Below are 12996 nucleotides of genomic sequence, written 5' to 3' on the forward strand. Positions count from 1 at the left end.
TTAGTTTGTAAAAATTAGTAACTGAGTTAAATTTTTAACATGAAAAGGCAAAACCACTTATAATGACAGAAATAGAAAGTAAAGTAAAAGTGAAGCAAGTACTGAGGAACTTTTAAAGAGAAAGGGGAAAAGCCATATGTCAGAAGGGTTTAAACATCTTATTCAGTAGTATTCAGCCATAGTGTTCAGTAGGAATATAATGGAAGCCATGTAAGTAATTAAAATTTTAACAGGTAAAAAACAGATGAGAACAACTGTTAAAACTTGGTATACCTAATACAAAACTAATTTTAATGAGCTATTTTGGTTTAGGGGTCAGTCATTAAGTCTTAAGACCTGATGTGTATTTATATTTAGGAGCTTAGCTCACTTGGAACTAGCAACATTTCAAGTTCTTTACTAGCACATATTCTGTTCACTAGTATAATTGATAGTGCTAATGTAGAAGATCTTAAAATACTGGGGAGACATTTGGATTTTAATGTGAGTTTGATATTCTTTGTGATATTGGACTTGTCACTTAATCTTGTTGGCTCTAATTTCTTTTTAAAATTGCTAAATTTAAATTTAAAGCTAAGATTAACTGATCTTAAATGAATCAGATTAAATGATCTGGTTTCAATTTTTATTTTATAAAAATAATTACAGGAAATTGAAACTTCTATATGTGCTTAATTTTTTTCACTGTAGGGTATGCTATTGATGCTATATCATACTTTAAAATCCCCAAAATTCAGTATATTTTTTTCCATATGGTATCCTTTATTCAATGACTTTTGCTTATTACTGTGCAAAGCTTATAATTTTATTATGTTGTGACTGAAGGCATATATGATTGAGAGTCAGGAATAACATAGATGGACAGATAACTTAAAGAAGGAAGAGCAGGGTGTCAGAAAGTAGTCAGAATAGGAGCCTTGCTTTTGATCCCCAGTATTACATAGTCACCCAGGCACTGATCTCAGAATAGTGTCCAAGCATTACTGCAGGTGGCCCAAGATAGGAAGAGCAGTATCTTTTCTGAATTAAGAAGGAAGACTAGAGGGTTCTTAGAGTAGAAAGTTAAAACTGATTTCTCTCTTTAACGTGGGGGTGAGATCCCAATATACATGAAAGTTATATTTGGAGAACTAGTTGCTATATAACATGAATAAAATTGATGCTTTTTTAGAATCTGACTGTATTTTTAATATATCAATGATTTAACAGGTTTATCACGACAGTGAAGAAGGTCAGAGATACATACAGTTTTATAAGCTAGGAGATTTTCCCTATGTTTCTATCTTGGATCCACGGACAGGTAAGATTTCTATCAACTTAACAGCCTTAACCTCATCTGTCTTTCAATGACCTAAATAATTGACTTTTAATATTTGCTTCCAATTTTAGACTTGATTGTAATAATTTAGGTGTTTTATTGTTCCTTTAGAATTAGAATTATTTTAAATTAAATATCTATTGAATTATCTATTTAGGGAGTCTCTTTCTGTTAGTATTTTTATATTTGTGCCATTCTGTTCTTTCAGAGAATAATACTTATATATAACATATACTGTATCACTGTCATCCCGTTGTTCGTTGATTTACTCTAGTGCGCACCAGTACCGTCTCTATTACACTCAGCCCTGAGATTTTAGCAGCCTCTCCTTACTCGTCTTTCCTGACGATTGGAGGCTCTTACAGGGTCAAGGGAATGAGACCTATCGTTACTGTTTTTGGCATACTGAATATGCCACGGGTAGCTTGCTAAGTTCTGCCGTGCAGGCAGGATACTCTAGGTAGCTTGCCGGGCTCTCCGGGAGGTATGTATATACTTGTTATTGTATTTTGGATATAAATACGCCATGGGGAGCTTGCCAGGCTCTCCCAAGTGGGCAATAGACTCTCGATAGCTTGTCAGATTCTCCAAGAGGGAGAACTAGGCTATTAGAGGTCGCACGCGCCACATTGCAGCCGAGTGCTTCCTGGAGCTTGGTTTTAGTGTCTCAAGAGTGGCCCTGAGCATGGCTGTGGCTGGGTTCCCGAGGTTCTCAACTGTCGAGATTCTGCTGAGGGAGGGAGGGAAATGCAACTTGTCCCCTCTGAGGGGCCCTGGTAAAGACATCCAGGGGCTGTAATATATATAATATGTAATAATATACATTATACATATTTATTTTATGAAGAACCACTGAAGAAAAGTGGTAGATTTCTATACTTTTAAACTGAAGGTAGTTCAAAAGGCTGGAGCTCCCTTTAATGCCTGGCATGTATAGGCCCTAGGATTGATAACCAGTCCCCTTAACATTGCTTGGGTGACCCAGGTCAGTCCCAGTACTGCTGGACATTAGAAAATTACTAGCTTATCAGGCCAGGTATTGCTTGGAATGGCTTCAGGGCCCCTGGACACTGCTTGGAGGAACTCCCTCATCCCCACAGAAGAGAAAGGTAAAATACTTATCAGGTACTGATTGTAATTCTGCCAAAGAAGAAAAGGATAGAACCACTTTTATTACTTTATTTGGTGGGAGAAGAGGTCTCCCCAGCCATGCCCAGGGGACTGAGGACCCATTCCTTGTGATACTCTGCCAAACAACCTGGTAGTTAGTTGTTAATATCCCAGGATGCTTGGGGGACTTCAGCATCCCTCACCCATTGATACTTGCAAGACCATGTGGTACTAGGTATTGAACCTGCCTTGCATGCACCCTAACCTGTGTACTGTCTCCCTGGCCCTATTGGTTTTTATATAGATACAGCTTTGCTGAATTTCTTCTTCCTAAATGACAATAAGTGACACTGACTGGTAAGACAGTTGCCCCATCATGATGTCTGGAAAGTACTGTTACTATCTGAGTTATGAAGGCAACTGTAAGAAGAAGATGACAGGTGGTAATATAATCTTGGTACAATTTAATTATTTATTTACAAAAGAAATAGTGAGAGCTAGAGAGAGTCCAGGGAATAAAGCACTTGCTTTGCATGCTGCTGGTCCAGGTTCAATTCCAGCACCATATGTTTCTTTGAGTACTGCTAGGAGTAGACCCTGAGTGCTGCTAGTGTGACTCAAAAAATAAACAGAAGTACTTGATGGGAATGTTCAGAAAGTATTAGTTTAGCATATTTATATGTCCTGTTTTTTCATCTTTAGGTCAAAAACTAGTCGAGTGGCACCAGTTAGATGTATCTTCCTTCTTGGACCAAGTTACGGGATTTCTGGGTGAACACGGACAGTTGGATGGACTGTCTAGCAGTCCTCCCAAAAAATGTGCTCGTTCAGTAAGTATGACTTAAAAGTGATATTGGGCAATTAAATGCAATAGTATATATGCATCTTATATTAAATGTTTGAGGTTACGATGGTGCATAGGTGTTAGGTGTGTCCACATTTTGATTTAAATGTGAGTGGGAAGGTCTCTACATCATCAAGCAGTTTCAAAGGCTAGTTGAATTTCCAAGAATTCATTTCAGTTCTTATACTGGCTAGCTGGAAGTGGCATCAAATTCCACAGGTGAAAGGCTTGATCTCCCAACACTACCTTTTACTTCAGACAAAATAGGGAAACCCCAGGCAGTTAACTTTTATTTCTCAAAAAAAAATGATTACAAATTGAAGTCCCCATTACCTTCTCAGACTTCAGTGCCTGTCTAAATCTAAATTATTACCTATTTCTGATACCCTTTTTTCAGGTTAAAATTTGTTAGAATGTACACAGAATTCAGGAAACCTATTTTCTCAGTATGTTACTGATTTATTACAAAGGATGTGAGTTAGATCCTGATGGAGAGAAGCATAGGAAAAATGTCATGGAACTTCATGCCTTCATTGAACTGGTCATAACTCCCCTCCTCCCCCCCTTATTGTATTTGTTCAGTAACCTATAATTTCTTCCAAGCTCCTCCTTTGATATTTGAGGAGGCTTCGTTACATAGGTATGGTTGATTAAGTCTTTGGCAGTTGAACCAAATTTCTTGCCTTTCCCACTCTATGGAAAGTGCCACACTGATCCATAGTTTTCTCTCACATCCAATCCTTATCTTTGGATATTTTCTAAGTACTTTCATTAACGTATTGAAAATTGCTTTTCTGATTAGAATACTTCCACAATTCCAAGGACTCTTGGAAAGTGTGAAGCAGGACTGTTTAATGAAGATCACATGCGTATAAGAAATATGTATTTTTAGTGTCTGAACCACCAAATTGTTTCTTTTTAAAAAAATCACAGTATCTCAGTGGTAAAGATAGTAAACAGTGCATTGTTATAATTTTGGCTATAACTTTATAAACAACTTATGTTTTACAATTTTGCATGTAAAGGTTTGTTATCTCAGTGAAATGATATTCATATTCTCAGTCTCCCTTGCAGCCAGGGTTCAAGCATTTGACCTGAAACCTGGTTTTAGAAGTAAGCAATGTGAATATGTACCCGTGAGCAGGAGGACTGATCTGGCAAGTTTGGTGACAGGAATCCATTTCCTTAGGGGCAAGCACTGCCAAGATTTTGGTATTCAGATTTAAGCAGCTATGGAAGTGAAGAAATGATATTTTTGCTAGAATAACTCTCAGGATAGCTGGACATTTTTACTGGTTACATGTAACCTGACTCATTGAGCCATAGAAAAATACTGATTTATGTATAATATGATGTTATTTATTAATAAGATGTTTGTTAGTTGGTATTGATATTACTTGTAAGTTATGGGGACCTTCATGTAAGTTGCAGGAACTGTTCAAATTTGATGGGCCTGGGGATAGATGTAGTTTTGAGGAAGTCCATTTAAAGAAAGGCAGCTATGGTTCCTTGCTGTAGGATGACTCAACAACATCAGTTTGCCCAGGGATGGTACAGAATTCTATTTCTTTCTTGTTAAGTTGGATTGCTTGAGGATATACCTCCTGGATTCTTTACTGTTTTAGATTTGTTTCTCTCACCCGGCCTTTCCTTTGTTGTTACTCTCATGACTTGGGGTTGCACACATTCCTGGGTGCAGTGTTTACATCATATACTTGAGCTCATCAAAGACTGTACTCCTACTTAGTTGTGATGTCTGTACACATGCTTGCTAGGAGTTGACACGCTTTAGATATATGTATGTTCCTGGGAGGGGTAGGAGGGCCTTCAGTGCCCATATAGATGCGCTTCAGGGATTACATTTCCTGGCCTCAGTGCTTGCACATCTTTTAATTTTGTTTGCTGAGGGTTACATCCTTTAGTCTTGTACACATATCTGGCTACTGTGCAGCCAGAAATCTCTGAGACTCAAAGACTGCAAGTTATAAGGTTAGGCTCATATTCAGCACATGTAGCAACATTGTCGATTAAACACTGATTATCTACTTTCATGGCAAGTACTCTAAGCTGCTGAGCTGTATACTACAGTTCCGCTTTTAATTTTTTCCCCCTAATTACTCATAGACGTTGTAGTGCAGAAACAAAGCATTTTACCCTTATGTTTTTGTTTATACATAGAGAAAATTTTGTTAGAACACTTCTTTTTTTCTTTTTTTTTTCCTTTTTTGCTTTTTGAGTTACACCCGGCAATGCACAGGGGTCACTCCTGGCTCTGCACTCAGGAATCACCCCTGGCGGTGCTCAGGGGACCATATGGGATGCTGGGAATCGAACCCGGGTCGGCCGCGTGCAAGGCAAACGCCCTACCCGCTGTGCTATCACTCCAGCCCCTAGAACACTTCTTGAGGGGAGCTTTGGACCCCCCAGCAGTGCCCAGAGCTTACTTCTGACTCTGCACTCAGACATCATTCCTGGCAGGCCGAGGAACCATATGTGGTGCCAGGATTGAATCTGGTTCAGCCATGTGCAAGGCAAGCACCTTATCTACTGCACTATCTCTCCAGCCCTTTGGTGGAATGCTTTTCTTTTTTTTTTTTTTTAATTTATTTATTTTTAATTAGTGAGTCACCGTGAGGGTACAGTTACAGATTTATACATTTTTGTGCTCATGTTTCCCCCGTACAGAGTTTGAGAACCCATCCCTTCACCAGTGCCCATTCTCTACCACCAGTAAACCCAGCATCCCTCCCACTCTCCCCAGTCCTGTCTCCCCCCACCCCACACTGCCACTATGGCAGGGTATTCCCTTTTGTTCTCTCTCTCTGATTAGGTGTTTTGGTTTGCAATAAAGGTGTGAGTGGCCATTGTGTTCAGTCTCTAGTCTACATTTGGCACGCATCACCCTTCCCCCGCATGACCTCCGACCACATTTTACTTGGTGTTCCATTCTCTGAGTTGCCCAGAATGAGAGACCAGCCTCCAAGCCATGGAGTCAACCTCCTGGTACTTATTTCTACTATTCTTGGGTGTTAGTCTCCTAGTCTCTTATTCTATATTCCACAGATGAGTGCAATCTTTCTATGTCTGTCTCTCTCTTTCTGACTCATTTCACTTAGCATGATACTTTCCATGCTGATCCACTTATATGCAAACTTCATGACCTCATTTTTTCTAACAGCTGCATAGTGGTGGAATGCTTTTCTAAGGCACTTTTTTAAAAGCCAGAGAATTTTATTATCACCCTAAAATAACTGCTTATCTTTATAGACATAAAATTGATACATCCTGTCACAAACTAGAGTCTTAGCTCTGAGTTGCTTAATTGCAACAAAAATTGAATTTGTAGTCTCACCAGGTTAAGACACCAAGTAGAAAGAGTAAGACAATAAATTGAATAAGTGCTTAGGAATAGTTTGGGTTCTGGCACCTCAGATACCTCTTCAGAGTTATAAATTTTTATCAGCATTGACAAGAAAAACACCAGCAAATAAAGACTTAAACAAGGAATACAACTACATTTCTCACCAACTTCAAAGAAAACTATTCTAGGACTTGATTCTTGGAGATGTTATTTAGGAACCAAGTTTTTCTTGTCCTTTTCACTATCTCCTTCCTTAGTATTGGCCAGTGGTCACAGCCTAATTTCTATGTATCATATCTTAGCATGAATAGAGAACAAGGGCTGTCATTTCTATTATAAAGGTAAACATCAGAGATCATAGTTTTGCTTATTTTAGATACTTCCTTATACAAACATATTGAGATCTTATTAAGAATGAAGCAAATAAGTGGGTGTGAGTTACAGGCATAGCTGTATCTGTCTAATGCCATTCTTTCAAAAATCAACATACCTGAATATACTATTAATACATGTTTTCAGCCAAACCACTGTACTACTTTGGGCACATCTGCCAATATTTGCTTTAGTATGTAAATGATGTTAACCTTAAGTTTATTTTATTTTAAACAGTTTTATTGCTTTGAAGTAAACATATTAAAGTTTACTTGTGCAATAAATTAACCTGATTTAAAATTTACAGTTTGTCAGGGTTTGCTGTATTTTTTGAATTATTTGTTCACTTCTCTAGCTCATTTTTAGAGATCTTATTGAAGGGTTTTTTGTGGGTTTTTTTGTAGATATAAATCCTTTGATAGATATTAGGTTTGCAGTTATTTTCTCCTGTTGCTTACTTATTTCACAATAGTTTCTTTTGAAAAACAAATCTAAACAATTTTTTGCATTTGTTTTTGTTTGGGAGTCACCCAGATGTACTCAGGGGTTACTCCTCAGAAATCACTATTGGTGGGCATGGGGCACTGGGATTGAACCCTGGTAGGCCACATGCAAGGCAAGTGCCCTATCTCTCTGGCCCCTTATTTGAGTTTCTTAATAGTCAATTTTTAAAAAAAATTCAGGCACTATGATTTACAATACTGTTAATAATAGAATTTCAGTTATACAGTGTTCTAATACCATATGCCCCTCTCCACCCAAAATACACACACACACACACATACATACACACACACACACACACACACACACACACACACACACCCTCCTCCCCCTCACCCTTTTGGCCAACTCAGTTCTGTTGGCCAATTCTCAAAGTCTGTTACTGTTGGCCATTTGTAATCCCTTACTATGTTTCTTTGTATTTAACATTATTTGAATTTTTTAATAAATAGCATCTAATTTGTCAACTTAAATCTCTTAAGAAATCTTAGCCTAACCCAGTATTTTAGCCCAAACATTTCATTTTAGCTCTTACGTCAGTGACCCACTTTGAATATGGTGTTTGGGTAAGGATTAGTTGGATTATTTGGTATGTTTGCATATGGCAATAAACTTATCCCAGCACTTATTGCTAAAGATTATTCTTTCTCCATTGAATTGTTTTATCATCTTTGTCAAAAGTTAATCACATAGGGGTTAAGGTACTTTCCTTGCATGCAACTAGTCACAGTCTAATGCTGTGCTGTCTCCACTCCCACTCCCTCAAAATTTGATCATGCATGATGTTGGTTTAAGGAGTTTTATTCTTTCTAGTGATTGGTAAGTCTCTTTACACCAATAGTTCATTGTTTTAATGATTACTATAGCTTTATAATGTATCTTTAGTTGCTTGGTTTAAGATTTGACTCTTTGTAATTGTTTTTGGTTATTTCAGGTACTTTACATTTCCATGTAAGATTTAGAAAGACTTGCCTTTTTCACAAAGGAAACAACTGGGACTTTGGAATTGCACTTTGAAGAGAGTTAGAATCTTAACAATGAGTCTTTGGAACCGTGAATTTGGCTTATATTTCCATCAATTTAAATTTTGAATGTCTCAACAGTACTCTGTAGTTTTGCATACTGGTCTTGTAACCTGCATGCAGATTACATACTAGATTCACTTAACATTTCTAATAACTTTTTGTAGATTCCTTCTATTTTTTTTTCTGTATAAATGAACTTGTTTTCAACAAATGACGAACTTATCATGCTTCTTTCTAATCTTTATTGTGTATGTGTTTGTGTGTGTATGTATATGTATGTATTTATGTTTTAAATTAAGACTTCCATACAGTTAAATAGAAGTAGTAATACATCCATTTGTTTCTGGTGTTAAGGTAAAAATACTCAGTGTTTATCTTTAACTTTGATGTTAGCTATGTATTTCTATAGATAACACTTTATCTTTATCATGTTGAGAGTTTCTTTTTCTTTCTGTTTGCCAGGCTGTTACTCATGAAAGAATTTCATGTTTTACATCAGAGATGTACTAAAGCTGTTTCATTGAATTCCATTTTTGTGGGTTTTAATACTAAATCAACTTTGCATTACTAGACTAAAACCTACTTTAGTTACAATGCATTACTTTTAAATATATATATTGTTAGGCGTAATTTGCTAAAAATTTTGTCTCTCTGTTCATGAGGTGCATTTATTTGTAGTTTTATTTTGGTGGAGGATTTTTTTTGTTTGTTTTTTTTTGTAATATCTGGTTTGAGCATTGAACTAATTAATACTGGTCTCAGTGTGAATGGGAAGTGTTCGCAGAGGCGGAAGCCTCTGTTATCTCTAAGTTGTATGTAGATGATATTATTTTTTCCTTATATTTAGTCATTTCACCAATGCAGTCACCTGGGCACAGAGTTTTCTTTGTGAGATGTTGTAAACCACAGATGCAATTTGATTGATAGGGCCTGACTTTTAGTATTTTGTGTTTTTTAAGAATTTTTCTATTTCCCTTAAAAAGTTAGATATACTGACCTAAAGTTATTTGTCATATTCCCTTTTTAAAATTAATTATTTTTTAAAAAATGACTCATGATTTGTTACAGACATTGAATATTCCAACACCAATTCTACCACCATTGCACTCTCCTACCACCATTATTTTTAATTTTCTCAACCAGCCCTTAAGCCTGCCCCCATAGCAGGCCCTCAATAATTTATTTTATATTGCTTGTTTATCAGTAATTTGCTAAATGATAAAAAAAAAATGTTTCCTTAGAAGAAAGTTAGTGAAGTCTGTTGTATCTCACAGTTATCCATCTCACCACTGGAGACATTAAGCCCTCATATAAGAAATTACTAAGATGTTGTTGTAGGTTAAGCCTTTGTGTCTATATTCTGTTAATCAAGATTGTTTGGCTTCTAAATTACTTCCCATCTAATCTGGTGTGCTATTCCTGGTTTATCAGTGATGTAGAATTCGAAATGTTGCGTGGCCACATGACCGATCGCCAGAGGAAGTCCAAAATTTTTAATGGAGTAATACAGCAGGAGTTACATTTTTAATTGGATGGCAGCTTTTGGGGCATGTTTGTGACTGCCAGGGCTTCTGAATGTACAGGGACATGGGGAAAGATAACCCATCCCTGACTTTGGGAAAGCATGGAGAGTTTAGTTGCAAAACCTGCATACCTGAGTTTTTCAACAGATAATTTCTGAATGAGGCTTGTGCCAAGCAGTGGAGTCCAGCCAGGAACCTGGTGGTGATAGTGGAGTGTGGAGATTTTCAGCTGCCAGGGCTCTGTTTGGGTGGGTGTCGTGCTCATCCATGCTCCCCTCCAGGGCCCCGGATGACTCAGCCTTTTTTGGGGTCAAGAAGAATCTGCAACTTGTTGATCTCTTACGAGATTTACTTACGAATTTCTGGATCATGACCAGTGAATGAGCTCACTTGGCATTGGAGATAGATGATAAATCATCTATTTGATTTATTTCTTTGTTACTCTTTTAAAGACAATATCTATACTGACATCTCTCTCTCTCTCTCTCTCTCTCTCTCTCTCTCTCTCTCTCTGTCCTGTTACCGTAATTTATGGCTTCTTTTTATTCTGAATAACCAAGGGATTGTCAGTTTTGTTGCTCTTAAAGGAGCAATTCTGGTTTCACTCATTTTTCTTTTGATTTTTAGGTTGTTGAATAGAGTTCTGTCTTTTTTCTGCTGAATATAGTATAAGTTCTATTTTATTTTATTTTCCTTTGTGGATACTTTTTTAAGATGAAACTATAACCATTAATTTGAAATAATTTTAAATAGTTATTTAGTTCCATGTTTTTATGTAAGTGTTGTTTTAGCTAGTACTGTCAGTGTTCTCTAGTTTTAAGGAAAACTTGTAAATGGAGTATTTCAGCTAGACACATTTTCTTTTTTTTTTTAAAGTTTTTATTTTATTGAATCACTAAAAAAAATTACAAAGCTTTCAGGTTTAAGTCTCAGTCATATACTGATTAAACCCCCATCCCTTCACCAGTGCACATGTTCCACCACCAAGAACCCCAATATACCCCCCTCCCACCCAGCCCCCACCTAAGTAGCTAATGATCTTCACTTTATTCTCTCTACACTTTGAATATATTCAATATTTCAATAGAGAACTCACTATTATTGTTTGGAATTTTCCCCCAACAAACAGGCCTGCTGAAAAGGCATCATTTAATAATTCCTCTTCATTGCTGTCGTGGCTGTGCGGTTTTGGGATTTGATATTTTAGCTCAGTTCACAGTCTAGAGGCATTTCTGCAAGAAGCCGCTCTGCATGCCAAATGGGTTAGAAGACCTCTCGATCAAAGTCTTTAGAAGCAGAGGGTCTGTTTCTCGCGTAGCAGTTCCGGATCATATCTGGGCGGAAGTGTGCTGGTAATGCCCCCCCCCCCCAGGACCACCTACAGGCTACTTCACTAAAAAGTCCTACCTCTGGGTTGGGGGTTTAAGAGGGTGGCTCTCGCCACGTGGATGCTGCCGCCGCCACCATTTTCCGCTCAGAAAAACAGGGCAGAGAGGGAAAATCCCTCCCCAGGTGGCACGAGGTTGTAACTCAGTTCACAGTCTAGATGCATTTCTGCAAGAAGCCGCTCTGGGTGCCAAAATGGATTAGAAGACCTCTCGATCAAAGTCTAGACACATTTTCTTTTATAGAGAAAAGTTTTATTAGTAAGGAGTCAAAGTGAATATTAGATAGGAGACAGCTCTGTCATGGTGACAGTTTTAAAATCAAGCTACATACCAGGCAATGTCATTGTTTAAGTGTTGCAGTCCTCTTACACCATTGCAAAGTACATAGGCACATCTACTAATTTTGTAGTAAATTAGCATTACTTTTTATTTAAAAGTTTTTTCCTCTGGGGCCAGAGATGTACAGTTGGTTGTCCTCCAGTTCGATCTGTGGCACCACGTGAGGTTCTCCAAGTACCACCAGGAGGCATCCCTAAGCACAACGCCAGAGTAAGACTTGAGCACCCCACAAAATAGATCATGAAACAATAAAAAGTGTTTTGTTCTTTTTAATTCTTTGCTATATAATTTATAGATAGTAAAAACCACAATAAGTTTCCCTTTTATTCTTTTTTTTTTTTTTCATTGAATCACCATGAGATAGACCACCACAAAGCTATTCATGATTGGGTTTCAGTCATATAATGTTCCGACACCCATCCCTCCACCAGTAGTCTAGCCACCAATTTCCTTAGTTCTTCCCCTTGCTTCTCCCCCCCCCCCCCCGCCCACACACACACCTGCCTCTATGGCAAGCACCTTTCTTTTTTCTATCTGTCTCCTGTGCATTATGGTTTGCAGTAAGGTACTAGGAGGTCATCTTGTTTGTCCAGGGAGTTCAGTATTTTTATTGGGAAGGTATAGCTGGAGCAAGCTTTTTTAAATTGGGTGGTGGCTTTGGAGTGTGGATATGACTTCTGAGGCTTCCAGAAGTTCAGGGCGATAGGAGGAGGTAGCTCATCCCAGCTCCAAGAAAGCCTGAAGATTTCAGTCACAAGACCTGCATACCCAAATTTTCAGCAGGTTAATATCTTGGTGGGGTCCGTTCTGAGACAGTGGAGTTTGGCAAGGGTAGATTTTGGATTTTGGGAGCAAGTAGCTGTAGGGGGCTCTATTTGGGCAGGTGCTGGGCTAACCTGACCCCCACTTATGTGCCCCGGCTGTTCACCCTTTCATGGGTCCAAGCTTACCTTCGGCTTTTGATCTCTGAGATTTATTTATGAGTCTCTGAAGCAGGGTTGATAAATGAGCTTGTATGACTGAGCCAGAGGTGGAGTGTGGACTTAGCTCCCACATGTACCTAACGGGGACCCAATAAAAATTAAATTTTAATTGTCACGGTCATCCTGTTGCTCATCGATTTGTTCGAGCAGGCACCAGTAACGTCTCTCATTGTGAGACTTATTGTTACTGTTTTTGGCATATCCAGTACGCCACGGGTAGCTTGCCAGG

The 12996-nt window shown here is 38.0% G+C and overlaps 1 protein-coding gene and 1 long non-coding RNA gene across 5 annotated transcripts in view; one reads left to right on the plus strand and one right to left on the minus strand.

The window, feature by feature from the left end:
• Positions 1-12996, plus strand: part of UBXN7 (UBX domain protein 7) — an 85819-nt gene that overhangs the window by 69914 nt on the left and 2909 nt on the right. For both annotated transcript variants that reach the window (XM_055129282.1, XM_004618667.2), the window contains 2 exons: positions 1210-1300; positions 3131-3258. In XM_055129282.1, coding sequence (XP_054985257.1) covers positions 1210-1300; positions 3131-3258 — 219 coding nt within the window. The remainder of the gene's footprint in view (positions 1-1209; positions 1301-3130; positions 3259-12996) is intronic.
• The window catches only part of LOC129402497 (uncharacterized), a 92263-nt gene that overhangs the window by 6464 nt on the left and 72803 nt on the right, over positions 1-12996 (minus strand). The window contains exon 5 of one of the 3 annotated variants that reach the window (XR_008628676.1): positions 11103-11977. The exons of 1 other annotated variant lie outside the window; for it this stretch is intronic. This is a non-coding gene — a long non-coding RNA (uncharacterized LOC129402497). Of the gene's footprint in view, positions 1-11102; positions 11978-12330; positions 12845-12996 lie in introns of those variants that run through there. One more of the 3 variants, XR_008628677.1, reaches the window with a different exon arrangement.

This window comes from Sorex araneus, chromosome 2 (assembly GCF_027595985.1).
Source record: "Sorex araneus isolate mSorAra2 chromosome 2, mSorAra2.pri, whole genome shotgun sequence".
NCBI lineage: Eukaryota > Metazoa > Chordata > Mammalia > Eulipotyphla > Soricidae > Sorex > Sorex araneus.